Source organism: Pogoniulus pusillus, chromosome 40 (genome assembly GCF_015220805.1).
Source record: "Pogoniulus pusillus isolate bPogPus1 chromosome 40, bPogPus1.pri, whole genome shotgun sequence".
Taxonomy (NCBI): Eukaryota; Metazoa; Chordata; class Aves; order Piciformes; family Lybiidae; genus Pogoniulus; species Pogoniulus pusillus.
Window position 1 is genome coordinate 3,767,914 of NC_087303.1, and position 24,578 is coordinate 3,792,491.

The 24,578-nt window shown below is 57.6% G+C and overlaps 5 protein-coding genes across 12 annotated transcripts; 4 read left to right on the forward strand and 1 right to left on the reverse strand.

The window, feature by feature from the left end:
- Positions 1-370: 370 nt before the first annotated feature.
- Positions 371-7,505, reverse strand: LOC135191619 (putative protein PTGES3L). 6 transcript variants are annotated; one of them, XM_064174089.1, is made up of 17 exons: positions 7,186-7,505; positions 6,674-6,787; positions 6,490-6,556; positions 6,098-6,196; positions 5,609-5,698; positions 4,801-5,502; positions 4,605-4,727; positions 4,366-4,525; positions 3,840-3,897; positions 3,351-3,507; positions 3,149-3,265; positions 2,385-2,515; positions 2,163-2,229; positions 1,885-1,976; positions 1,379-1,433; positions 734-828; positions 371-591 (listed from the first exon to the last, which is right to left on the reverse strand). In XM_064174089.1, the coding sequence occupies exons 1-17, from the start codon at positions 7,503-7,505 to the stop codon at positions 456-458; spliced, it is 2,583 nt and encodes an 860-aa protein (XP_064030159.1). In that variant the 3' UTR covers positions 371-455. The 6 variants fall into 6 exon arrangements, 5 of the variants coding, with proteins under 5 accessions (XP_064030159.1, XP_064030160.1, XP_064030161.1 ...); XM_064174090.1 differs by lacking the exon at positions 4,605-4,727; XM_064174091.1 differs by lacking the exons at positions 2,385-2,515; positions 3,149-3,265; positions 3,351-3,507.
- Positions 7,504-11,708, forward strand: RUNDC1 (RUN domain containing 1). Its single transcript, XM_064174104.1, has 5 exons — positions 7,504-7,821; positions 8,237-8,395; positions 8,652-8,850; positions 9,097-9,204; positions 10,171-11,708. The coding sequence occupies exons 1-5, from the start codon at positions 7,504-7,506 to the stop codon at positions 11,034-11,036; spliced, it is 1,650 nt and encodes a 549-aa protein (XP_064030174.1). The 3' UTR covers positions 11,037-11,708.
- A 167-nt stretch (positions 11,709-11,875) lies between these two features.
- On the forward strand, positions 11,876-13,974 carry RPL27 (ribosomal protein L27). Its single transcript, XM_064174132.1, has 5 exons — positions 11,876-11,984; positions 12,126-12,208; positions 12,342-12,511; positions 12,997-13,107; positions 13,886-13,974. The coding sequence occupies exons 2-5, from the start codon at positions 12,128-12,130 to the stop codon at positions 13,932-13,934; spliced, it is 411 nt and encodes a 136-aa protein (XP_064030202.1). The 5' UTR covers positions 11,876-11,984; positions 12,126-12,127; the 3' UTR covers positions 13,935-13,974.
- Positions 13,975-14,473: 499 nt separating this feature from the next.
- On the forward strand, positions 14,474-18,116 carry IFI35 (interferon induced protein 35). 3 transcript variants are annotated; one of them, XM_064174116.1, is made up of 9 exons: positions 14,474-14,711; positions 14,783-14,893; positions 15,121-15,255; positions 16,085-16,192; positions 16,493-16,637; positions 16,839-16,963; positions 17,168-17,357; positions 17,594-17,700; positions 17,831-18,116. In XM_064174116.1, the coding sequence occupies exons 1-9, from the start codon at positions 14,697-14,699 to the stop codon at positions 18,041-18,043; spliced, it is 1,149 nt and encodes a 382-aa protein (XP_064030186.1). In that variant the 5' UTR covers positions 14,474-14,696; the 3' UTR covers positions 18,044-18,116. The 3 variants fall into 3 exon arrangements, with proteins under 3 accessions (XP_064030186.1, XP_064030187.1, XP_064030188.1); XM_064174117.1 differs by having other exon boundaries at positions 17,852-18,116; XM_064174118.1 differs by having other exon boundaries at positions 17,168-17,288.
- A 93-nt stretch (positions 18,117-18,209) lies between these two features.
- On the forward strand, positions 18,210-24,331 carry LOC135191617 (uncharacterized). The gene is made up of 5 exons (XM_064174082.1): positions 18,210-18,704; positions 18,808-18,908; positions 19,813-22,680; positions 22,991-23,199; positions 23,655-24,331. The coding sequence occupies exons 1-5, from the start codon at positions 18,533-18,535 to the stop codon at positions 23,722-23,724; spliced, it is 3,420 nt and encodes a 1,139-aa protein (XP_064030152.1). The 5' UTR covers positions 18,210-18,532; the 3' UTR covers positions 23,725-24,331.
- Positions 24,332-24,578: the final 247 nt, after the last annotated feature.

The following is a 24,578-nucleotide window of genomic DNA, read 5'->3' on the forward strand; positions in this document are numbered from 1 at the left end:
CCCATGCTGGCAGAGAAGCTGGGAAACAGGGGTGAGAGGTCCACCTGAGCCCCCGAGGAGTTTACACCAGCATCATCCAGAGTAACTCCTGATGCTCAGAAATAGCTAAGAACACCCACACCTCAGCAAGGGCAAGGGCTGGCACACGAAGGTGAGCAAAGAACTGTCCACAGCACACCCATGCTGCCCTCTGGCTGCTCTTCACCCTGGCTGAGCCAGGAGTGTTTGCTGTGCTCGGTGCCTTCTGAGGACAGCTGCCATTGCTTGTAATCACTTAGGAACGTGCTGCATTTGTCTGGGGAAAAGGAAGACCCCTCCAGCAAAGCAATGACCTACACCAGCTCAGCTCACAGAGCCTCTGTGCACCAGCTGCCCAAGTTTGTGTCTTTATTCTGAGAGAGCTGCTGGTGGAGCTGATGCCAAGCAGGGAAGAGTCCTGCTTGGAGAATCGATTCTCATGTTTCAGGGCTTCTCTGGCTGATGAACTCCTGCAGCAGAGCTTGCACTTCTCCTCGACGACTCATCTTGGTTGCCTTGCCCTGAAAGCGGCCTCGTTTCCCAGCTCCTTTGCCTCCTAGCAGCTCTGCCACCCTGCAGTAATAACAGTGTAAGTTGAAGGCCACTTGGAAGAGAATGGTCTGGCCTGCTCCAGAGAGCAAGCAGGGTCCGTGCCCTTATTTTACCGCACGGCTGCTTCGTATGAAATGCTGTTAGAGACCACAGAATGTGTTACCTGGGACCTAGATTCTCAACTGCTTCAACAGGTCCAGATAGAAGAAAGAGTCCTGCTTCCTTTTCATCTCCCACAGTCAAGAAAAGCAGAGTTTCCTGTAGACAGAGATGGGTCTTGCTCCAGAATTACCTGTGCCCTCCTTGTTAGGGAGAGAACAGACACTGGCCACAGACCCCATCCAAGCTCTTGAACAGTTCAGGAGTTTGGGTACATCACTTGAAGAAAGTCAAACTGTGTGTGGGAGTGTCTTATGAACCTTTTATGCTCAGTGCTACGTTGTGGAGGACAGAATGAGTACAGGAGTATACTAAGTAAAAAGGATATGGTTAGCAGTTGAACTATGTGACTGTTGCAGGTCCCTTCCAACTGAAATAGTCCAGTCTAGGCTAAGTCAGCCAATGAGGCTCAGTGTGATTCTCTGGGGAACAGGCTGCTTTACAGTGCTCTGAATTTGCACTGTTGTATTTCTGAGGGCTGAGAATTCACTTCCCTGCAGCCTGGGGCTGGTGAGGACAATAAACTGATGTAACTTTTGAAAGGAAACAAGCCTGCCTGGTGTGAGCATGGAAGAGCCACGGATCCTGCCTGTGCTCAGCCTGAACAAAACAGGCTGTGCTGCCAGGTCAGTCCTCACTAGGAACTCACCTCTGTCCCGACCTCGTTAGTGATGATGTTCATAAACTCAGAGTCACCTTCTTTCCTGTATGGATAGGTTAAATAAAACACTTCAGAAGGAAGTCAATCCCCTCCAGAGTCAAAAGTATCAGTTGGGAACCAAAACCCTGATTAGGGCTGGGGTTTTGGTCTCTTGCTGTTAGGATGCAGATGAGTTTTTTACTACACATCTAAATCCCTACTGTGCACTCCTGTGGGCACATCAGCAACCATATAAGGGCTTAAGAAACAGAATGCCCCAGCTTGATTTGAAAATGCCAAGGGCAGAGAGAACTCAAACACAGTTACTTCTTTGCTGTAAGACCAGAAAAACTCAGTAACTGAACTACTAACACATTGCTTTGATCACAGAACCTTCCAGCAGGCTGAAGCAGTTTAATGTCCTATTTATCCTGTTGACATTCTTCCTTGAAGTCTGAACAGGTGTCAGAAGCGCAGCTGCCCCAGAAAGTGGAAATATCTGAACTCCACCATACCTGTGCAGCACAAACAGCTGACCCTGAGCAGCTCTGCTCTTGAAGTCCCGAGCTATCAAGACAGCCAAGTCTCTGAGCAGGTTCAGGTTATTCTGAAAGAAAAGAAAGCCAAGTGCAGACACAGGAGGCAGTGTGGACAGCGAGTGGTTCCCACAGACGGGAGCAGTTCTCACAACAGCCACAAAACCTGATGGCTACAATTCCAGTCCCAGCTATCAGAGTAAAGCTGAGGTCTACAGCAGGCAGCCACAGTCTATGTTTTGCAGCCATCCTCATACCTTCTGAAGCAGCTTCACTGAACTCTGCAGCCTCTTCACAGCCTCTACATGCTCACCTGGTCCAGTCCTGAAAGAACAAGGAGAATCAGGATCACCACTATGAAGAACAAAGGAAAGGGCAAAGGAACAGAAGCAGCTACATTACAAAATGCACCAGGCAGCTGTACCCTGATGCTTCTGTGGTATTTGCCAGGAGGAACAGCAAAGTGGAAAGGGAATTACTTGAGCAGTGAGGTTAGAGCCTTCTCAATACTGTGGCTTTGTTCAATTGACTTCAGCACTCTGTTTCCTGCCAGGAAAACCAAGTTGGTTTTGTTCTTTTTCGCTTTTTCTGTGCCAAGGAGTTTAATAACCTTAAAAAGAAAATCAGAGCAGCATAGTGCTTTGCTTTTACTCACACAGCTCTTCAGCTTCACTAGAATATGCCTTGTTGCACATAGTGGCTCTCTACCAGCAACAATAAACTGACTGAAATCAGCCATAAGGTCAACATACAACCAAGGATTATGACAGAGTGAAATTAACACAATTTGCTACTTATGAGCTGCACTCTGTAGTGCATCTGCTTGGCTCTGATGGGATACAGGCTCCAACACATGACTGAGAACACAGAAACACTTAAAGGCAGCTCTAGAATTTTATCTTCCCCTCCCTGTCAGATTTCTCACACGTGACAAACTCGTACAGGAATTGGTGCTTTAGCAGAAGGGACAATGACAAGAACCCAGCAGTGCACCACCAGACTGGCATCAGACCACATCCCATCTGCAGGGGCATGGGCAGCTCAGGAAACACCACAGCTCAGTGCAGGGCTGGATGAAAGAATGAGCCTGACCACCAGGACAAGGACTGCGACCTGCCTGCAGCCCCTGTCCCCTGCTCCATCACGACAATTTCGACCAGAGCCTGGATTTCAGGGCCTGCTCTTGTGCTAAGCCTGACTGTGAAGCAAGACTCCCAGGGGCAGCTCAGCTGCAGCAGCCCACCTGCAAGTCACTCAGGTTGGAGACATGAGTCCCACAGCACATGTTGGAGTCCACGCCTGAGATGTCAACAACTCGCACTGGGCCCACATGGTCATCTGGCAGCCCACGGCTCCTCACCTGGCAGGAGAAGAACAAGGGCAAGCTAAGTGACCCCCTCGCCACACAGCTCAGGGATACTATCAGTTCTCTCCCCACTGCTCACTGTTTCCATCTCGGGGTCACTTGCAGCCAGTTCCCTCACTGTCACGGGCACCCTCTGGCGGATTTTCTCGTTCACACTCCTCTCCAGGGTCTCTATTTGCTCTGTGGTCATGGAGGGGGTGTCCAGCTCAATGACACTTCGCTGACGGCCCAGCTCCCTGCTCCCATGAAAAACATCCACTGCTGCAGCTCAGAGCAGCTGGAAGGTCTCCCTGTGCAGCACTCAGCACCACCCCACTCTGGGATGCGGTGACTGAGACTCAAGGACATTTAGAAAGCACCAGAGGCTACCAGACACTTAGACAAGCACAGAACAAACACTTTGCACAGCTTCTTTCCAGTTCAGTCACCTCTCCCAAGCCTCCTGAGCTCAAATGAGACATTCAAAGTCAAACTGCTTTTGATCAACATTCACCTCCTTGTTGGCCAGCGTGGTGGCAAACACCAAACAAGGTAAGACTGGGGTAAAAGAAGCTGATTCCCAGCTCACCATGAAGTCGTCTTGAACCCAAACATCTGTTCTGCAATGGCAGTGATGAGATGCTGTCCTAAAAGAGACAGGCAAGCAACAGCTTTGATTGCCACTGCACACAAAGGAAAGGATGTTCAGCCACACTGTGGTTTATCTTCTGACGTTCTCTGTGGTGTTTGCAAATGCCCAGGCACATGCTTGGCACTGTGGGGCTCATGCTACCACTCAGGGGCAGGGAGAAGTCACAGCCGTTGCCCTGTGGGCCTTGAACCCCAAAGGCACCGCAGCATTTGCTGGTTGGACTTTTCCTTCCCCTTGGCAGTGGATTTGTTTAGTGGCCAAGAAGAGCCCAGAGGTGTCCCAGGGATGGACCCTGGTGCATAGCTGTTGGGCTTCCCCCAGACTAGACCAGGGAGGGTCAGGCTGGGCACTGACTGCCCCCAGCCCGGGGCGAGAGTGAAGCCAGGAGACGCCTCCCCGGTGGAGCCCTAGGCACTGCCAACACCGCTGCAAGGAGGCGTTACCGGTCAGGCCGGGCACGGACCTGAATGCTGCTGCATGTGGTCGAACCGTCGGTCCCAGTCCAGCGACAGCAGCACCTCGGCGCCCGGCTCCAGCGGTGCTTGCACGAAGTGGATGGCCTCTGAGCCCCGCCGGGTCACGCGGAGCACCGGAATATCCCCGATGAGGCCGCGGTCGTCGGGCTGCGGACACCGGGAGTCAACGCCGCCACCTCAGACCCAGCCCCCGGCCCGGCCCGGCCCGGCCCGGCCCGGCCCGTACCTGCCCGCCGCCCTCGGGAAAGAGGATAGTGTCCTCCAGCACCACTTCGAACCCGTGCAGCGCCTCCCCGCCGCCCTCGGGCCGCAGCTCCGCCGCCCGGCATGACACCACCCTGGTGGCGAACTGCAACGGAGACGGCGGCGGCGTGAGCACCGACCCGCGCCGCCACCCCTCGCCCATCCCGCCCCACGGCTACCTGCCGGGCCCAGCTGTCCCGCTGGCACCGGAACACCATGGCAGCGACGGCGGCGGCAGGCGAGTGCGCGGCGCAGAGCACGGCGGCCCACACCGGACACAGCACCGGGATGGACGGCGGCCGAGGAGGGACACGGGATTGGCAATCGCCGTCTCGGCCACGCCAGCGGGCGGGGCCTGCCTGGTGCCGCGCTCCGACACCGGCGCCATAGGCCGAGGCGACAGCAGTGAACGGCTCACGTTTATTGCTCTGTGTACCGCGCGGGTAACCGGCACGGGGAGACCCGACAACTCCCGCCGCCCCGGGTTGGGATCCACTGCGCTCAGCAGGGAACCGGGCGGGGCGGCTCCGCTTCCTCGAAGAGCCCTGCCCACGTTCCCCAGCGGTGCACCGAGAATCTTTCTGCGGTCGCAGCGTCCCCGGGGCCTCGGCTTCAGAGGTCATCCTGCGGGAGGAGCAGGGTGATGGGGAAGGGGCCGGCACCGGACACGCAGCTCCCGGTCGCTCGGAAAGGCTCCGGGTCGGGCTGCCCGAGGAGAACCGCTGGAGGTGCTGCCGGTGTCCCGGAGCGGGTGGAGAGCCAGAGGCTCGGCTCGGCAGGCGTGTCTGCGGCAGGGTCTGGGGAAGGAGGCTGGCGGCAGTGCTTACATCCAGGTCGTCCATGGCGGGGGGGGGGCCTTTGTCCGTCACTTTCTCCAGGAGCTGGGTGGGAAAGAAGCAGCTGCAGGAACTTCAGATGCTCAGCTCGCCCACCCTGAGCACCCACCTCACACCTGCCCGGAACCCCGAAGCCTGCAGCCCAGCACACCTCTGCATACTGCTCCACCATGGCCCTCTCCATCTCCTCGTCGCCTTCCCAGTCTCGCCAGTTGTCAAAGTCCACAGAGAGCCAGGCTGGCTGTGGGCAGAGAGCATCCCCTGAGACAGGCAACAGCATGGAGGGGCCAGGCAGCCCTGTCCTTGCGGCCCACGGCCTGTGCTGCGGGGCAAGTACAGGCTGCTTCCGTGGGAGCAAGGGGCTGAGCAGCCTGAGGAAGGGTAGAAGGGGGAGCATGTCCCCTCGCCTGCTGGTGCTGGTCCTGACCCTGCTTGTGTCAACAGAAAGAAGCATTGAATCCCTCCTGGAGGATGCCAGCCCATGACTGGCAGTGACCATGAGACTGGTCTTTTGGGAGCCCTCTGTTGGGATGCCAGCATAGGGTCCTCGGTGTCTGTCTGGGGGGAGGTTGGGCCCCAGAAGCCACCAGGTGCAACGTGGGCACAGCATATGTCCTGGCCACTGGGGGCCCACACACACCTTGATGTTCTCCTTGGTGATGCGAGGCCAGGCCACTTTCTCCTTCCACTTCCTCATAAAGCAGGTGATGGAGCGGTCAGAGCGCTTCTCCCGAGAGTCCTGCCAAGAGATCAGCCCCTCAGTTCAGTGCCTGCTGGACTGCAATCTGCTGCAGATACACACAGGATGAGAGCTCTGCCACATTCAGCCTGTGAGTCACTCACAACCTCAGAGGCAGGTAATTTCTGGCCCATGTTAGCACTGTGTCAGGGCCCCCTGCCTTGTGCTTAGCCTCAGGCATTTGGGAAATGGGCAGCATTCATCTCTAAGTGGTGTGGTCAAGACTGAATGGGCCGAGTTTAAATCTGAGCAGGACACAGGCTCTAGAACAGATTGTTGGGGAGAAGCCTCACCTTGGAGTTGACCCTGGCGTACAGGTTGATCTCGTTGTAAAACTCCACACCATCTGCATTTCTGCAGCTGCCAAAACACAGTAACAGCCTGTCTTAGGAGGGGGCTGAGACCATGCGTGCCCTGGCCCCAGAACCACTCCCTGCTCAGGGCTGCGTCCTGGCAGGCAGGGCAGTGGCAGCTCACCTGAACACCAGCCGCTGCTCCTCGATGATGACCTTGACATCTTTGCTGTCCTCGACACAGAACTCCAGGTAGACGTACCGCGGCCGGTCGTACCACAGCGTCTTGGCAGGTTGCCTTGGGAAAGAGCAGTCCAGCAGGAATTTCCATGGTGCCCAGCGGTGGTCTCATGGGACCATGCCAGGCATGGTGTGGGGACTGGGTCAGGAAGGTACCCCAAATGTGTCCCCTGCCCAGGCCGAGCCCCGGAGCTGGCCACATGGCAGCAGTGGACAGTGGGTGGTAGTCGGTGGGCACACAGCACTCTCCTCCCACTCCCCACACAGCCGCTCGCCACGGCAGCCAGCGGAGCCCCCCAGCCAGGCCTGCGCTCGCTCTCCCCTGCCATTCCCGGCGCTATTTCCCCGCTGCCCCAAACTGAAGAGTCCAGCTCGGTGGAGCCTCACGCTCCGGGTCCTGAACGGGTGTCCGAAACGTCCGACTGGGCGCTGCCAGTCCCGTCCGGCCACGCTCACCTCGCCATGGCGGTGCCGACCCCGCCCCGCGCTATTTCGGGCCGGGGGCGCGGCTGTCGGGGGGGGCCGGCAGCGGGGGCCGGGATCGGCCGGGCCGGGCGCAGCCGCCGCGCAGCCCAGTCGCTGGCCCTGCGCCGCCCCACGCTGCCCGCGGTGGGCGCACCACACCCCCCGGGATCCCCGGTCCCTCTGCAGCCGTCCCTCCGGGCCGCCAGGGGGCGCTCTGCCGCATGCCGCCCCCGCCAGGCCTCGCCCCGCCCCGTGCCGTGACGGCAAGATGGCGGCAGTGTGGCGGCAGCGGTAGGGGTAGCGGTAGCCATGGAGGCGGAGGGTGCCCCGCTGGGCCCGGGGGAGCGGTGGGCGCCGGTGGGCGCCGTGTCGGCGGCAACGGCGGAGGAGGAGGACGAGGAAGAAAATGAGGAGGAGGAGGCGGCGGCGGGCGGATCGCCTCAGTCCGTGCCGCGGCTGCGGGCGGAGCGGTGCCGCCTGCAGGGGGCGCTGCTGGCGCTGGCCTCGCACTTCGCCCAGGTCCAGTTCCGGCTGCGGCAGGTGGCGCGGGCCGGGCCCGGCGAGCAGCAGCGGCTGCTGCGGGAGCTGGAGGAGTTCGCCTTCCGCGGCTGCCCCGGGCCCGCCCCGGTGAGTGCCGGCGGGGCGCGACTCTGCTGGGGTGAGGGGAGCACCGTCCGCTTTCGCATGGCATAATGTGCTGTCCGCCGCGGAACCGGTGTGTGCGAACGCCCGTTAACAGCGACGGGGAGCCCTTTGCCCCCGAGACGGTGCGTCTGCGCGAAGCTCGGCCCGGGAAGGACCCGAATCGAACACGCGTTAAAGCCTTGCACTGTGCGAACCTTTCCTGCTCCGCCCGAGACACGGCGGTGACTCAGAGGACCCTGCGCCATTTGGTGACTGGCAGCGCTGCTGCCTCTGCCCTGGCTGCGGGAGCTCCGGAGGAGGGGTGGCCGTGCCTCTCCTACTCATACTACACTGCTGTTCTCTGAGTCTTGGCTATGACGGTAAATGTTCATCTTATTTACTGGTAACTTTTTTTCAGGATGAGCAAGAGAAGCAGGAGCAAAGTGAGATCCAGAAGGAGAAGCAGAGGGAGCTGATCCTGCAGCTCAAGACACAGCTGGATGACCTGGAGACGTTTGCTTACCAAGAGGGCAGCTACGATTCTCTGCCACAGTCTGTGGTTATGGAAAGACAACGGGTAAGGCTCACAAAGCCCTTCTGCCAGCATCCTGTAGTGTTTATGAGCCTCTTATGGACTGTGGAGAGGTTCAGTCCCTCTTTCTTGCCAGCAGCTGTAACGGAGTATCAGTAGTTTGTCTGACTGTATAAACGTGTCCTGTGTTGGCTGCAGTTTTCTATGTGGAGCAAAGATAGTCTGTGGATAAAGGGAGTATTTTGAAGCTCATGGGCAGCAGCAGCACACAGTGAGATCATGCTGCTAACTTGTTTTACAGATGATTATAAGTGAGTTGATAAAGAAGCTGGACATGGACCTGAGTGAAGATATTGCAACGCTGTCTCCAGAGGAATTGCGGCAGCGTGTGGATGTTGCCATAGCACAGATTGTTAACCCAGCCAGGGTGAAGGAGCAGCTGGTGGAACAGCTGAAGACACAGATAAGGGACCTTGAAATGTTCATCAGCTTCATTCAGGGTCAGTGCTGGGTTTTTGGACGAGCAGATGGAATTGTTTTCTAATTCCCTGACAGAGTCATGAGGAGGGAGGTCGCAGATGTCAGAGGAACAGGTTCTGGGTCCTGGGGAAGAACAGATCTCTGTGAACTGATGGTGGGGAAAATGGAAAAGATGCAAAGAGGTGTAAGGGACACTGACCTTAATACTTGGGGTACACAGCTTAAATTCACAGGTGTGATGTGATAATGTCAAATTCTTGTTCTAGATGAAGTTGGAGGCTCTGGTAAGGCAGAAGATGGAGACTGTGAGTGTGCAGGCAGAAAAGATGGTGGGAGCTCCTCCAAACCAAGTACCCGGCCTGCTGGCAATAGAGGTGGGCACTGCTCTGCTTGCAGCTTCCAGCACAGCACCTGCAGCCACGTTCTCAAATAACCAAGCCTCAACCCAGGTCACAGCAGGCTGCTTTGCTGTTTTTCAGCCAGCTGGTTTCTGTGTGTTTCGTCACTATTCCTCCATGGGATCTTTAGAATAGTCACAGAACTGGAATGCAGGTCACCAAGGGTGGGATTGGTCCTCAGAGGGGATTGGTCCTCAGAGGAGATTGGAAGTAGAAGCAACTTCTGGTCCTTCGTCCAGACTGCAGACAGACATAGCAGCCTTGTCTCATACACACCTTGGCTGCACTGTAGTTAACACTCTTTAGCTCGTAGCTCTGTGAGCAGGTACAGTGAGCTGGATGCATCCAGTGTACTTTATAATCTCAAACTGGTCTTATCACAGAGTTTTATGTGAGCTAGAATAATACAGTAAATACCTTTACCTTTGTAGTGTGAGGAACCTCCTGCTCATTGGAGATAGAAAACTATTGTAGGATTTAGAATGACACAATGCACTGCCTTTAGAAAGGACCTTTGAAGGTCATCTAGTCCAACCCTCCTGCAGTAAGCAAAGACCTCGCTAACTAGATTGGGTTGCGCAGAGCCCCATCAAGCCTGACTCTGAATGTCTCCAGGGATGGGGCCTCCACCACCTCCCTGAGCAGTTCCCTGCTCTTGTTCACCACCTCCCTGTTCCAGTGTTCCACCAGGTTGCCCAGGGAGGTAGTGGAGTGAGTTGTGAGACACATTCTCTGTGAGATGACCTGCTAGTGGAGAACAGGTCATGCAGATGTTTGCTTTTCTGTTTGGCTTCAGTGCTTTCAGACTATAAAGAGCAACATCAATCTTGGTGACAAAAACTCCCAAAGAAGAGCAGACATTTGCACTTCCTTTATGTGTATGAAAGAGCACAGCTGCTGACTCCTAATGAGAGTGCTTATTCTCTTTTCTAACCTGGTCAGTGAACCCAGAAGATGGCAGAAAGCTGCGAGAAACAGGCCTGCACCTCATGCGCCGCATGCTGGCTGTGCTGCAGATATTTGCTGTCAGTCAGTTTGGTTGTGCTGCTGGTCAGATTCCTCGCACCCTCTGGCAGAAGGACCAAGCCAACAAGGACTACTCCCCTTTAATTCAGAAACTGGAGTTGTCAGTAGAGCGGGTGAGGCAGCTAGCTATGAAACACCAGCAGGAAGACCACGTCATCAGTCCCACTGATCTGCAGGACGTTCCCTTAGGAGGCAGAGATGAGCTGACCCTAGCCGTGCGGAAGGAGTTGACCATTGCTTTGCGAGACCTGATGGCCCACGGGCTCTATGCCCCTTCCCAAGGGATGAGCCTGGTACTGGCACCCATTGCCTGCTTGCTTCCCACGTTCACCTCATCGCCACAGACCATGCACCCCTGGGAGCTCTTTGTGAAGTACTACAACGCCAAGAACGGCCAGGCCTTCGTGGAGTCCCCGGCCCGCAAGCTCTCCCAGTCCTTTGCCTTGCCTGTGATGGGAGGAGTGCCTGTAACCCCCAAGCAGAGCCTGCTGACAGCCATCCACACGGTCCTCACAGAGCACAACCCTTTCAAGCGCAGCGCAGACTCTGAGCTGAAAGCTCTGGTGTGCATGGCGCTGAATGAGCAGCGCCTGGTCTCCTGGGTCAACCTGATCTGCAAATCTGGAGCTCTGGTGCAGTCCCACTACCAGCCCTGGAGCTACATGGCAAACACAGGCTTTGAGAGTGCCCTCAACGTTCTCAGCCGCCTGAGCAACTTGAAATTCAACCTCCCAGTTGATCTGGCTGTCCGGCAGCTGAAGAACATCAAAGATGCTTTTTGATGTATTTTTATGGTAGATCACCCACTTTCCACAAGTAGACAGCTGCTGGGCTCCAGAGGCCTGGCTTTTTTAAGACCAAATTTGGCTCTTTCAAACTGATACTTGCAATTAGGGAAATCCAGTGGTGTCTTGATGATGGAAATCTGTGTTTTACAGGGCTGCCACTGCAAAGCTGCTGGAGGTTGCATGGTGTGCAGCACCTCACCCTGCCCCTGTTGCGCAGCTCCGAGGAGCAGGACTGTCTCGTTGGCGAGCAGCCAGCAAGTGTTCAGGGCATGGGGCTGGCTGCCCTGAGTGCAGGAGGGGCCTGGCCACGGAGACTGCAGGCAGGGGAGGTCCCGTTGAACCCATAGCTCGACTCCTGGGCTGCCCACCTCGGCTGTTACTCAGTCTGTGCTCTGAACCATGCCCCTGTGAGATGCCCATAGAGGGTTGCCTGGTGGCAGGGGACTTGCCCTCCCTAGTATGAAAGCGGCTGACCCGCAGGTGCAGGGACTGCACTGCTCCAGCGCTGGCGGATCGGTGATCTACGGGAGCAGTCGGGTGGGAGCCGACTTTGCCTAGCAGCTGCCGAACTCTGTCTTCGAAGCTTCTGTGGAGTAGTGAGCGCGCCCGCGTCCGGTGCTGGATCGGGGATAATTAAACGGCTTTAGCAAGTGCGTGTGTGGAGAACGCCTCTGGCTGCCGTGTCTGATCGCCGCTCGGTACGGGCCCTGTGCGGCGGCTGCAAGGGTTGAAGTCTCCGCAGGCTCCCTGGGGCGGGGACGGGCAGCGGGGACGCGGCTGTGCGGTAGCGCGGTCTGGCCTTGCGCATGCGCGGACGCGGCGGAAGTGAGGCAGGGCGGAAGTGAGGCAGGGCGGAAGTGAGGCAGGGCGGCAGCGGTGAGAGGTTGCCGGAAGTGCTCGGGCCTCCTTTTCCGGCCTAGGCGCCATCACCGCGGAGCCTCGGTGAGTGCGGGCCCGGCCGCAAGATCCGGAGCCATCCGCAGGATTCGCCATAATCGGGAAAGGGCCGGGGCCGGCCGCGCGCCCGGGTGCGGCGGTCACGGCCGCAGGCCTGCCCGTGACCGCCGCACGCTGTCTCTGCAGAGATGGGGAAGTTCATGAAGCCGGGGAAGGTGGTGCTGGTGCTGGCCGGCCGCTACTCGGGTCGCAAGGCCGTCATCGTAAAGGTGAGCGGGGCCGGCGGGGCAGAGCCCGGAGCCTTGCTGCCGCCGGTGCCTGGGCGGGCTGCCGCTGGGGTTTCCCGGCGGCGGTGGCTGGCGGTCCGCGGTGCCATCGCCGGCGGCGGTCGGTGTGTTTCAGAACATCGACGACGGCACCTCGGACCGGCCGTACAGCCACGCTTTGGTGGCCGGTATCGACCGCTACCCGCGGAAGGTGACGGCGGCAATGGGCAAGAAGAAAATCGCCAAGAGGTCCAAAATTAAGTCCTTTGTGAAGGTTTACAACTACAACCATCTGATGCCCACCCGGTGAGTGTCCCTAGCGTGCGGGCTCCGGCCGGTGGCAGGGCTGGAAGAGTACTGTACTCTTACAGCGATCGCAGTTCTGGCGTGCGCTCGGGAGCGCTGGGGTCGAGGCGTGGATGAACACTGCAAAACAGGAGCTTGGAGATGGGGGGCAGGGGTGAACTGAAACAAGGCAGGTTTGGTCCAGCCCCACTCACTTTCCTCTTGATGTTGGGATACCAACAGGTGAGACTTTTGAGATGGTCCTGGGGGTCGGTCTTGGGTGCTGGCTGAGCTACCTTCAGAGCTCCTGCCGGTCATCTCTGAATCGTGCAGCCATTTCTTCGCGTTGTAGGCTGAATGGGATGGCGATTTCCTGGGTCAGGAAGGCTTTAGCAGGCCCTTGAAAGGCACTGATTGGTGCATTTGGCTGCTTCAGGCTGCCTGCTGCACTGTCACCCCTGTCCAAGCACCATGGCTCCCCTGAACCTTGTCACTCTCTCGCTCAGGTATTCTGTCGATATTCCCCTGGACAAAACCGTGGTCAATAAGGATGTGTTCAGGGACCCTGCGCTGAAACGCAAAGCGAGGCGTGAAGCCAAGGTCAAATTTGAGGAGAGGTGAGTTGGGAGTTCTTGTCTCTTCTGTGGAGTGCACTTCTGTCCCTGGGTGTGCCGTATCTCAGGTGATAGCAGGTTACACACTTGTACCTCAGCTGTGTCGAACACATTTCCAGTCAAGTGCATTTCACCTCGCTGCCTGCCTGTGTTCACACAGCTCTGCTGGGAGCTGCTGGACTGGGGTGGGGAAATGGTTCACCAACAACAGCTGTAGACTTGGGCTGATATTTGTGACAATCCTGTAGCTTTGTTTCAGCTCCACTGGGGCCTTTCAGGGGTGAGGTAAGAGTCTCTGGGTGCCTTGCTGCCAGGTTATCTGCTGTCTGTCAACAGCAGATGGGACATTTGGTGGGACACTTCGGAGTGTCCAGTTGAGGGTCCTGTTCAGTGTTGAGAGGCTGCCGTGCAGCCTTAACAGGATGTGGACATCAGGCAGGCAATCTGAGGTGCTGGTTGTGTTAGTGTGATACCTCTTCCCTTACTCATGTCTGGTGGCACCACCACATGCTGGATTCTTACCTCTTGGACTGGAAATCACTGTGATGTGGACATGCTTCACAAAACAGCCTCATAAGGACAGCAGGAAGCTGGCATCTGTTTCTTTGGGACAATGAGATGCTTTATGTGGGTCTAGTAGCAGCCCAGGCTGGTGCAATGGGACAGATTGCCCCGGGAGAGCTGCATGCTGCCCTTGCCCATGGGGCTACACAGGCAACTTGTCTGCAAGGCCAGCGCTGGCACAGACCACTCCCTAACTCCTGTGTTTCTTCTCTTCCAGGTACAAGACAGGCAAGAATAAATGGTTCTTCCAGAAGCTGCGATTCTAAAGCTCGTGAGGCTGTGTCAATAAATGTATATTAAAACTCACGTTGTTCTGTTGCATAAACCCAAGCATTGCCAGGACTTCGTGGTGGGAGGGCTCTACCGTGTCTCTAAGATCTGGGGGCGCCACCACAGTCCAATGAGCTCTGCAGTGGCTGTGGAGTTTTTGTGTAGCCTGCACTGCCTCTGTCCTGGGGCAGCTCCTTGGAGAATGATTGGTGTCGCTCCCGTTCTGACTTTACCAAAAGTGCAGCAATTCCAGTGAGAAAAGGGCTGGGGCAGGAGAATGAGCGGTTCCGGTGGCGGTTGCCCACATCCCCAGCGACTGGAAGATTGACTGGTGTAGTGCTTTGGCCCCGCTGCTTCAGGCTTGGGTTCTGGGTTTTACCGTGCCGGTGCTGCTCGTCCGGCTACCGTGGGGCGGGGAGGGCCTGGCCGTTGAATTACAGACGGTTGCGGGCGGCAGAAGGTGATTTACCGAGGGGGTCTTAGGGGAAGCGGGTTCCGCTGGGCCGTGGGTGCAGGAGGGCTGCGAGGAACGGAGAGACGGGAACTGGCACAGCCGCGGACTGCCCCTGCTGCCGCCGGGGGCGGAGCCGGGCCGCGAAGCGAAAGCGAAAGGCGGGAGGAGGCGGGGTCCCGGCAGCGGCGGGGTCCCGGGAAGACGGGTGGGGCGGTCCCGGTCGGGTGGTAAGGTTTCCCCGTTGCCGTTGCGAGGCCGGGTCTCCGGCGGGGTCGCCCGGGCTGCCGCGGCCAGCGCCGCGAAGATGGACTCGTCGGAGGTGAGGGACCGAGGGCCGGGGGGTCGGCGCGGGGCTTGGCGCAGCATGACTGAGGACCCTCCTGTCCCCAGAGTTCCTTCACCCGGCTGTCGCTGCCCGGGAGCCCGGAGGAGGGAAGCCCAGAGGACGGCAGCCCGGAAGAGACCCCCGAGCACGTTCGACAGGAGATCAAGCGCTATGAGGTGCGTCCTGCTGCCTCCGACAGCTGCCGCCTGTGGGGTCCGCCCTGGCCGACTTGGGCTGTGGGCTCCAGGTTCTTGGTTTCTCTTGACAGAGAGGGAGTATCTCGGGTTAAGAGAGCCCATGCTGGGGTATGAGGGCTGCACCCAGTGTGGGGTCCTTCCCAAAAGCAGTGTGTGCAAGTGGAGTGCCACAGCGTCTGCAGGGTCTCACTGTCTACCTTTCACAGGCGTTTTGTAATGCTCTGAATCAAGACCTCATGAAGCTACAAATGGCCAAGGAAGCTGTAGAGCAAAGGACACGAGAGCTGAGGAAAGAAGGAGAACTTCTTAAGCAAGAAACACTTTCAAACATAGGTGAAGAGGTAACCTGCAGCGTTGGTGGTAGAGGACTTGTCTTGAGCTTGGGGAGGTGGCAGTGGGTGGTGGGGCTCACTGCTCTGAGATAACTTCAGTCTGGACACAGCAGAGGTTTCACGGGACACCACCACATCAGGCTTGTGCCGAGAAGTCAGGCAGTGCTGGGGGGTGGAGGGAGGACTGGGCTCCATCAGTGTGCTAGTTTGAAGCAGGCTAGAATGTTTTGGTGAGAGAAAGTAGATAATTTAGCCGTGAAAAGGAAAACAAACAATGGTGATGTCAACTTCTCTCACAGTCTGGCTGAGAGCTATGGGAACAAGAAGGGTAAACATTAGATAACTTTCGCCATTTTTCTCACTCTGCTTTTGGCTTCAGACTGAACTGCATCTCAACCTCACTGCCACTAGCCTTGCTCCTTAACCTCTTGGCTGCACCTCTATTCTTTCTCAGGATTGGGGTAAGGTTGAGAGAGGCAGGGGGAGGTGCTGGGGTGGTTGAGAGCCCCTCCTGGGGACTCAGGTTTCTGGGAGGGGAGTTGTGTTTCTGTATTACTTTTGACTTGTATATTTCTGTCTATAACTGTATATACTGTAAATATCTGCTTGTATATTGTGCTAGCTGTAAAGAAATAGCTTCATTTATATTCCCAGAGCCCGTCTGAGTTAGCTGGGGCATTTCTTAAAGTGTGGGGGGGCGGATAACAGCCAAACCACCACAATCAGGAACCAGGGCAGGGCTGCCAGCAGTCACAAACAGTGCTGTGCTTAAACCATGGCTTGTGGTGGTCCCCTGTGCTCTGGAGGTTCTGTGCTGCCTTCCCCTCTTTCTTTCCAGGTGGCTGTTGTTCTTGCAGAGCAGAACAGTCTGAAGCATGAGAGGCAGATACTGAAAAAGAAACTGGAAGAAGTGAAGAAGAGGGTCCTCTGGGAGGATCCAGCAAGGGTAACAGAGGGTGTCTGGGCACTTGGGTCTGCTGGCAAGGGGCAGGACCCTGGCTGGAGAATGTGTAGGTGACTACAGCTGAGCACTGTATGATGGTTGACACAGCTTCTGCTCGTGGGTGGCTCCTCTGCCAGAGCCAGAAGCTCCAGTTAGGGCTTCAGGCACATCCAGACCCCATGAGAGGCTGCTGGGGCGCTCCAGCTGTTTGAGCCATGTGCTTGTTTATTGTCTGTGGTGTGTCAGGGACAGGCCCTAAGCAAGCTCCAGTCTCCTGTGGGTGCTCTGTGTGCTCCAACCTAGGTGCTGCCAGCCTTGCCAGAGAAGAACATGGTGTTTAAGGGACTCATGGCAAGCAAGGAGGACATGAACAAGCTGATGCTGATCCCAAGGATCCACTACCCTCTGCTGGGGGGCTCAGCCCTTATCACCTTTGAGAAGGCAGAGGGTAAGAGCCAGTCAGGTGCCCTCCTTGACTGTCTTTGAGGCTAGCCCTGTGTCTCCTCACCAGGCCAAAGCTCTCTCCCCTCTGCCAGTGCTGCTTTGGCTTCTGTCCCCTCCTCAAAGCGACATCTGCCCCGTGTTCTGTCCTTGATGCACTCTCAGCAGGTGTTTGATCCCCTGTGCTGGGGGCTCTCCCTGCTTGCAGTAGCCCAGAGGATCCTGGAGATGAAGGAGCATGTGGTGGAGCTAAGCTGCGGGGAGGAGCTGGATCGCTGCAGAGTGCGAGTGCAGGCAGCGCCCGTGGATTTACTGCTGCCCTCTGCCCTGGAGGTAGGTCCTGGCACTGCAGAGAGCTGCAGGCTGATCTGAGCTTGTGCCAGCTCTGCCGTGCTCCATTCCACCAATATCCAGCTTGCCTCTGCCAGGTCACTGGTACTAGCTCAGCTCGGTGTGTTGGTGCCACAGCTCTGCACTGCTTCCCCGAGCGCTGGGGGCAGCCTTGCCCTAGCACTGACCGGCCTGTGCCACCCACAGATGGGGCTGACTCAGAGCAGCAGGAGTATCCTCGTGTCTGACCTACCCATCCTGAGCATCCCTGAGGAGGCACTGCTGGACAAATTGGAGCTCTTCTTCAGCAAGACGAAGAATGGGGGTGGTGAGGTGGAGAGCAGGGAGTTCCTGGATGATTCTGGCCAGGTCATGCTGACCTTTGCAGAGGATGGAGGTGTGTGGGTTGTCAAGCTGCCACCGAGGGGGTCAACCCAGCCGGCTCTGGGGGAGCACAGGTGGTCTCTTGCGAGCAGATGGAGCCGTGTCTTTGGGCAATGCAGAAGGCAAAGGGAGCCCAGGCTGCCCTGAAGCTGCTGGTGGAGGTGGGCTGGGGCTGGGCAGTGCCAGCCTTGGTCTCTGTGCCAAGGACATAATCCCTCAGTGGCTCAGGGCTTTCTTTTCCGTCCTCAGTCGCGGAGCAGCTAATTGAGAGAGGACACATCCAGTTTTTTATTGGGAAAGAAAAATACGAGGTCAAAATATCACCGTGCATAAGTGGAAATATCACTAACCTGCAGGTAAGGGCACAAGCCGTGTTGCCAAGCAGGACCTGCTAGCCCGCAGGTGGCAGCTCCTGAAGACCCTTTTCCCACACTGCCATGTGCCAGCTGCGTCCCGAGGGGACCCCTTCCTTCGGGCCCACTGCAGCTCACTCCTGGCTCTGCCCAGCTCCAGCCCTCCTGCTGCCCCAGGACCGTCCTGCTCACGGGGATCCCGGATGTACTGGATGAGGAGTCCATGAGGGATGCTCTGGAGATCCACTTCCAGAAGGGCAGCCGTGGTGGGGGAGAGGTGGATGCCCTCGACTACGTCCCGCTGGGACAAGTGGGGGTGGCTGTTTTCACGGAGGACGCCGACTAGCCCTGGCCAAGTTCGGGGGCAGCGGCGCTTCGCCTGGCCCCTGGCACAACAGAATTAAAGCATCTGCAGAGAAGGCTGCGTCTGTTCTGCTGGGGGGGGCGGGCCCAGCGTGCAGGAACTGCGGGCACGGCTGGGCCCTTCCCGGCACGGGGAACGGCAGCGCCGCGCTCCCGGGGCCGGGCTTTGCGAGCACCGGGGCTGAGCCAGGTCGACCCGAGCTCTCCGGCGGCGTGGAGCGGAGCTCGGGGCGGGCCGGGGGCGGTGCCCACCGAGGCGGGGTGGCCCCGGTTTCGCTTTCGTTTCCCCGGGGCGGTGGCTGCAGGGCCGGAGCTGGGGGGAGGTAGCAGAGCCGCGCTGGGTCGCGCTGCGGGGCCGGGGCCTCCGCCGGGTGGCAACCAGGGCCGGGAGGCGCCCGGGGAGCGGGAACTCGGGGCAAGGCTCAGCCGGGCAGGGCGGGGGTCGCTGTCGCCCCGGACTCCTGGCACCGGCATGGCGGGCCGCACGGTGCGGGTGCGGGGCCTCCCCGCCGAGCTGCCCCCCGACAGGGTTGCCGACAAGCTGACCATCCACTTCCTGCGTTCCCGCAACGGCGGCGGCGAGATCGCCGACGTGCAGGTGCTGCCCGGGGCCTGCGCCCTCATCACCTTCGAGGCGCCGGAAGGTAACGGCCGCTCCCGAGCCCCCGGCCCTGTCGCTGCGGTGCCGCGGTCGGGGCAGGCCCGGCTGACGGGGCCGGTGTCGGGGCCGGTGCCTTTCTCCCGTAGTGGCCCAGCGGATCCTGAAGGCCGAGCACGTGCTGTCGGTCGGGGGCCGGCGGTACCCGCTGGAGGTGACGGCGCACGGCGCGGAGCTCAGCCCCGACGAGGTACGAGGTGCAGCCCCCGCGACGGCTCCGGCTCCGGCTCCGGCTCCGGCTCCGGCTCCGGCTCCGCGCCGGGCAGACGCGGCCCGGTAGCGCTAACTCTCTCCTTCAGCATTAATTAGGCTTACAGCAGCCCTGCGTTTGCTCCTAGCCGAGTGGGGAACGCGCTTTGCTGTGCTGATAGGCCAGGGACGGCCAGGCAGGCTGCTGGGCGTTCGTGCCTGTCCGGGCGAGGAGGCCCCGGGGGGAAGGTTCATTGTTCTGCAGCCCATCTGGTGGCACACAGGGGACCCTGGTAATGAGTCTGCTGTGTCGTTAGCTGTGCACCGTGTCATCAACTGGACACGCACAGTGTATTTTTCCTCTCCTCGGGAGAGCTTAGGCGACAGCTGTGATGGTATCTAGGAGGCACTGGAGAATTTGTGCCTCCCCCTCCTGTTTGGAGAGCGTGGCGGTAGCTACGTCTTGTGCTTTCCTGTCTGAGCACTGAAAACAAGGGCGTGGCGTCAGACTGCTTGAGGGTCTGGGAGACCAGATGAAGCTCTGAGACCAAGGGCACAGTTGCATTTCAGATGCAGGAAGGAGAGTGCGTCTCCTGGATCTGGGCTGTGTGCAGAGCTCTCTATAGAAGTGAGGCTCTGCCCTTTACAGAAAGCTTCTGACTGCGTGTACAACGTCCAAGGGTTGCTTGGCATGCTTGGGTTCTTCAGTCCTGCTTGGCTTGTGCTCCCATCTCCTTTGAAAGTAGGATGCTGAGGGATGTGGTGGATTATGAGGGAGGTGGTGGATTATGTCGATTCTTCTGTGGCAGTAGTGCAGGAGCTGTGTCAGGTGCATTTGCCTCTGCCTGTGCCTTGAAGGGTATTTTTAGTCCTTGCTCTCTCACTCCCTTGCTGTCTACTTACAGATCTTAATACGTGCTTGTGTGGTAGTTGACTATGGCAAGCTTCCCACTGGCAAAACCCTCCTGAGTAACTTGCTTAAAGGCTACAGCAATGTGCTGTTTGACTTTGACTCCAAGAACACACACTGCATTGTCAAGGGACGGTTCACTGAGCTGCAGGCCTTCAGCAGAGACCTCATGGGCAGCCTGAACCTCAAGAGCCAAGCTGCTGGAGAGATCCTTCTGCCAGATTCCAGCCATGTGGCCAGAGAGACCAGCAAGCATGATCATCAGCAAGTGCCTGATTCCACTAAGCCAGTGCAAGATACAAGGCTGCCCATCTGGGAGCAGGTGTGTGAAATGGCAGCTCAAGTCCCACAACCTCGGGGCCCAGTGGATGGGGAAGCTGTGGAACATCTGGAAGACTTTTCCCTAGTGATGGACTCAGATATTTACCTGTACATGCAGAGGTTCTGTGCTGCTCAGTACCAAGGTGTGCTGCGCCAGCATCATGTGGATGTGGTGGATGTGGCCAGTGATGGCATCACCATATTGTACCTCCAGCCACCTGCAGGTGTGTCTGGGGACAGTGGCGTCTTGCAACAGGCCCACCTGGCCCTGCAGCAGCTTTACCAGCAGCTGGAGGTGAGCTTGCGCAAGGAGAAGATCACCAAGAGAGGACTGGATATGGGCTGCCAGGCGCTCAGGGCTGTGGTGCAAGAGCTGCAGGAACTGTATCCCCAGGTACTCTGCCATGAGGATGAGAAGCAGCTTTATCTTATTGGAAACCTTGTGGATGTGTCCCAGGCCAAGCAGTACCTTCAGAATTTAAGCACCAGAAGAGGCATCACACACACTCTTGGCACGCTCAGCAGCTCCCTGCCCTCGCACCCCACAACCTCCCACACCACAGAGGCTGCACAGCGCAAGCCCAAGGCACCTGCAGACACCTCAGCCTCAAGGCTCAGCCCAGGCAGGCCAGAGCCGAAAGGTGAATTCAAGCTAGCTGCAAACTTCAGCACTCTGAAAGCTGAGGGGTCTCAGGCCAGTGGGGGCCTCTTGCAGAATCAGGGCTCTCCACAGGTGAGACAGGCACAGCTTTCTGGAAAACGCTCATCAGAGACAGATGCTCTAGGTCCAAGTACCCCAACAGCACTGACCCAGCAGCATCAGCCTCAAGTCTCCACAGCAGATGTGGATTTGGGATCAGCAGCAGAATCTCAGCAGAAGGACCCCAAAGAACAGGAATATGTGAAAGGAACTGCCAGGCTTACGAGACACAAGGCACTGTCTCCCTTTGAGAGCAAAGAAAACAGCACTTTGCAGCGTCCTTGGGACTCCAGAGGCTCAGGCTTCGTCAAGCAGCAGTCCCTCACTAGCACAGCAAGTGCCTCTTCTGCTTTGGACTCTAAGCACTCTGAATCCAGGACTCCACTGCGACGTTCCAACAGCTTCTCCCTGCCGAGGTCACAGGAGAGCAACAAGCCCCAGGATACCAATACAGCAGGCAGCGGAGGCAGTGGGATGAGTGCAGAGATGAGTCTGGACTCTCTGCAGTGGTCTTACCTTAAAGATGTTTGCCATGCTGCCATTGATCAGCTGTGTAAGGCTGGGGGTGTGCAGATCTCAGAGCATCGTGCTGGGGACAGCACCGTGCTGACTCTACGGGCAGCAGACAGCAGCAGGCTGTTCCAGGCTAAGTGGAAGGTGGAAGCTCTTGTGCAGAAGTGTCCTGACCTTGTGTGTCAGAGCATGAGCTACTCAGAGCTTGCTGTAGATGGTCCAGATGACAGTGCCTTGAGTGAGCTGTGCAGCCTCTTGCGAGCAAACTCCCTCCAGGTTGGACTCAGCAAAGACAAGCACAGGCTGCATCTTGCCTGCCCCAGGGCGATGCTGCCAGGAGTGACTGAGGCCTTCCAAGTGTTTAATTCCAGGAGACTCCGTGCTCTTAAGTCTTCATCCTTGTCTCCAGGACTGAAGAGTACAGGGCACTCAGGTGTCATCCAGCCAGGCAGAAGCCAAAACATGCTGCTGGAGGCCTTGCAGTCGGACCTGCAGCACCTGAACATTAGTGACAAAGCTGACCATGCAGATGTGCTCAGGCCTGCCCAGCTGCCACAGGCTGAGGAAAAGAGGTCACCCAGTCCTGGGAGGTTTCAGCAGGCACTGGGGCAGAGTGACAGCAGTGACCATGTTGATTCTGGGTCTGGGCAAGGAGGAGGCAACCTTCCAAGCCCTGGTGTGGTAGATAAGCCAAGTCCTGCTGCTCTGAGGGAGTCCCAGGAGCAGCCAAAGAGAAAAGTGGCTGTGGGGGAGGTTGACACTGCACGGAGAAAGCAGGTTTTGCCAGACAGGTTCCAGTTTGCAAGAGACAAGAGCAGAGGTGGCCCCAGTGAAGTGCTGGGACAGAGGCGCTCGCCAGTGTCTGCGGCAGAAGCTGCTCCTCGCTCCCTGCCCACCTGGCTGTACGGGGCTGTGGCTGCTGAGCCGCTCCAGGCTGTACCGCACCTGCCACCTGCAGCGGAGCCCAGGGGCCAGGAGCAGGCCTTGGTTCCTGCGGGCAGGAGCAGCAGTCAGGAGGAGCCTGACCTTGCATCATGGCAGGCAGGAGGCCCTAGCCCTGGCCAGGAGAGCAGCAAGGCCACTGTGGGCCGATGCGATGCTTGCCAGGGCTCAGGTGTGACCTGCCAGGCCCCCTGCGGGCATGCCTTATGCAGGGCATGTTTTGCAGCAGACAGCACCCAGCCAGCCTGCTGCAGCTCCTCCTCGGTTGCCACAAGCCACAAGGTCTCTGGGACATTCAAGGTCTCTTCCCTGTCTCAGAATCTGCCTGGCTACTATCGAGACCCAACGCTCCAGGTTGTCTACAGCATCCCTGACGGTGTGCAAGGGGTAGGTACCCACCGTGAGGGCTTCCCCATCCCCCTGTGGGACATGCAGTGATTTCTAGTACTGTGAAGGAGTCAGGACAGCTGCAGCTCTGCTCCTCACATGCAAAGCAGCAGAGGTGTTGACCTGTGTGAGGCAAAAAGCTCCACATCAGGTCTGGGAGCAGATTGCTTCTTTTGCAGGGCATGTGACCTCTGGTTTTACTTCAGACTGGCAGCCCTGGGGTGGGCACAGCCCTCTGTGTACTTTAAGACAGAAGTCTCAGAAGCCAGCACTCAGGCTGTTGCTTAAAATCCTTTCCTCCTGTTCCAAGGTTGGTGACCCCCACCCAGGACAGCCTTACAAAGGGGGGGACTTCTGCGCTTTCTTGCCTGACAACAGAGATGGGCAGAAGATAGCAATGCTGCTGAGGAAGGCCTTTGTGCACGGCTTGACCTTCCAGATCAGGTCCTGCAATGGAGAGGAAAAAGTGACATGGGGCCTGATCCCACACAAGACCTCCTGGGATGGAGGCAGAGCCAGGTATAGCCCAGCTCTTCCCAAGCTTCCATGTGTGTTTTCTGTAGTGATGGAAAGAGAGAACCGTGGGCTCCAGCTCAGGAATTCCTGGTGTGGATGACCTCTCTAGGCTGCCACAACAGCAGAGCTGGTGCCTTCCTTTGCTTCAGCTCACAGGGCAGCTGTGGTGTGGCAACCCAGCCCTGGCACCCTCCAGCTAGACCTAAAGTTCATGCCCATCCTACACCCATTAAGTGCCCCACAGGCACAAACTCTCGGCCCTCTGCTTACAGGTTTCCTAACTTCTGTGGTGTGCTCTGCAGCCAGCTCTGGGTGCAAGCTGTGGGCAGCAGCAGGTCCCAGAGAGCAGGAATTCCACCCTTACTCCTCCTGAAGGGATGAGGCAGAATTAAACTGCTTCTCCCTGATGTTTTTTTCACCATCAAAAGCATTCACTCCACTTCCCTCTCTGCCCACAGGAATGGCTATCCAGACAGCCAGTATCTCCGTGAGGTTTGCACAGTGCTGAAGAACCTGGGCATTTCCTGAGCTCTGCCTGGGCAGCCACAGCTCCTGCTTCACCTTCCTTTCCAGCTGAAAAACACTGTGGCTTAACAGAGACAGCTCAGGAGAAAGTAGGTGTTTGTCCAGGTTGCTCCTGTGTCCATAGGCAGCCAGAAAGGGGCACATCACTGCATCCATGCCTGCCCTCAGCACGGATCAGATCCTCTGAAGCTCCAGCTCCTGGCTGCACATTCTCAGCAGCCAGCCACCTATGCAGCTTGTTTCAAAACCAGCTGTAGGCTGAGCCCCCAGCATGGCTTTCAGCAGCATAACCCAAGACTGGGCAGCAGTCTGCAGCCCACACCCATCTTCTGGAAGGGTCTTCCGCCTCCTGCTACCACAGACACTTTCCAGCTCAGCCACCACCTGAGCCTGTGGCAGAGCTGAGCTGTGATGAATGTGAGTGGCTCACTCAGACACCTCAGTTCTGGAGCAGGCAGCCATGAGCTACAGCCCCTCCCCAGCATCTGCTCTGGGGCCTGAGGCACCCCTGGGGAGACCATTAACAGTTCCCTGGTGCCTCCCATGGGGATGTACAGGCAGGGATAGGTTTTAAGTGGAGAAATACAAATAAACAAGATTTATTCCCCCATTTTTAGCAGTAGTTGTTCACTTTTTGTCTTAACCAGCACCACAGCCACCCCCTCCTTCTCATCTGGTCACAAAAACACCCAACCATGGAGTAAAGGGAGAGGCCACCTCAGGGCTTGTGCAAACAGAGCCCATAGCTCCCCTTAAGAACAGGGCAGGAGATCACTGCAACACCCAATACAACAATCCACAGCTGTCCTGAAGGCAGAGGAATCTTCTCACCCTGGGTTTGAATTCTCACCCTGGGA

What these genes read in the sequence shown, in the direction of transcription:
- LOC135191617 (XM_064174082.1), top strand. Translation starts at nt 18,533, where the DNA reads ATGGCGGGCCGCACGGTGCGGGTGCGGGGCCTCCCCGCCGAGCTGCCC. An exon ending in TCCCTGACGGTGTGCAAGGG is followed by an intron (nt 22,681 to 22,990) that starts GTAGGTACCCAC and finishes TCCTGTTCCAAG; the next exon opens with GTTGGTGACCCCCACCCAGG. An exon ending in TGGGATGGAGGCAGAGCCAG is followed by an intron (nt 23,200 to 23,654) that starts GTATAGCCCAGC and finishes CTCTGCCCACAG; the next exon opens with GAATGGCTATCCAGACAGCC.
- RUNDC1 (XM_064174104.1), top strand. Translation starts at nt 7,504, where the DNA reads ATGGAGGCGGAGGGTGCCCCGCTGGGCCCGGGGGAGCGGTGGGCGCCG. An exon ending in GCTGCCCCGGGCCCGCCCCG is followed by an intron (nt 7,822 to 8,236) that starts GTGAGTGCCGGC and finishes ACTTTTTTTCAG; the next exon opens with GATGAGCAAGAGAAGCAGGA. An exon ending in TGGTTATGGAAAGACAACGG is followed by an intron (nt 8,396 to 8,651) that starts GTAAGGCTCACA and finishes CTTGTTTTACAG; the next exon opens with ATGATTATAAGTGAGTTGAT.
- RPL27 (XM_064174132.1), top strand. Translation starts at nt 12,128, where the DNA reads ATGGGGAAGTTCATGAAGCCGGGGAAGGTGGTGCTGGTGCTGGCCGGC. An exon ending in GCAAGGCCGTCATCGTAAAG is followed by an intron (nt 12,209 to 12,341) that starts GTGAGCGGGGCC and finishes GGTGTGTTTCAG; the next exon opens with AACATCGACGACGGCACCTC. An exon ending in AACCATCTGATGCCCACCCG is followed by an intron (nt 12,512 to 12,996) that starts GTGAGTGTCCCT and finishes TCTCTCGCTCAG; the next exon opens with GTATTCTGTCGATATTCCCC.
- IFI35 (XM_064174116.1), top strand. An exon ending in TCTGGGAGGATCCAGCAAGG is followed by an intron (nt 16,193 to 16,492) that starts GTAACAGAGGGT and finishes GCTCCAACCTAG; the next exon opens with GTGCTGCCAGCCTTGCCAGA. An exon ending in GAAATATCACTAACCTGCAG is followed by an intron (nt 17,701 to 17,830) that starts GTAAGGGCACAA and finishes GGCCCACTGCAG; the next exon opens with CTCACTCCTGGCTCTGCCCA.
- LOC135191619 (XM_064174089.1), bottom strand. Translation starts at nt 7,505, where the DNA reads ATGGCTACCGCTACCCCTACCGCTGCCGCCACACTGCCGCCATCTTGC. An exon ending in CAGTGAAGCTGCTTCAGAAG is followed by an intron (nt 1,977 to 2,162) that starts GTATGAGGATGG and finishes CTTTTCTTTCAG; the next exon opens with AATAACCTGAACCTGCTCAG. An exon ending in GTTGAGAATCTAGGTCCCAG is followed by an intron (nt 592 to 733) that starts GTAACACATTCT and finishes TTATTACTGCAG; the next exon opens with GGTGGCAGAGCTGCTAGGAG.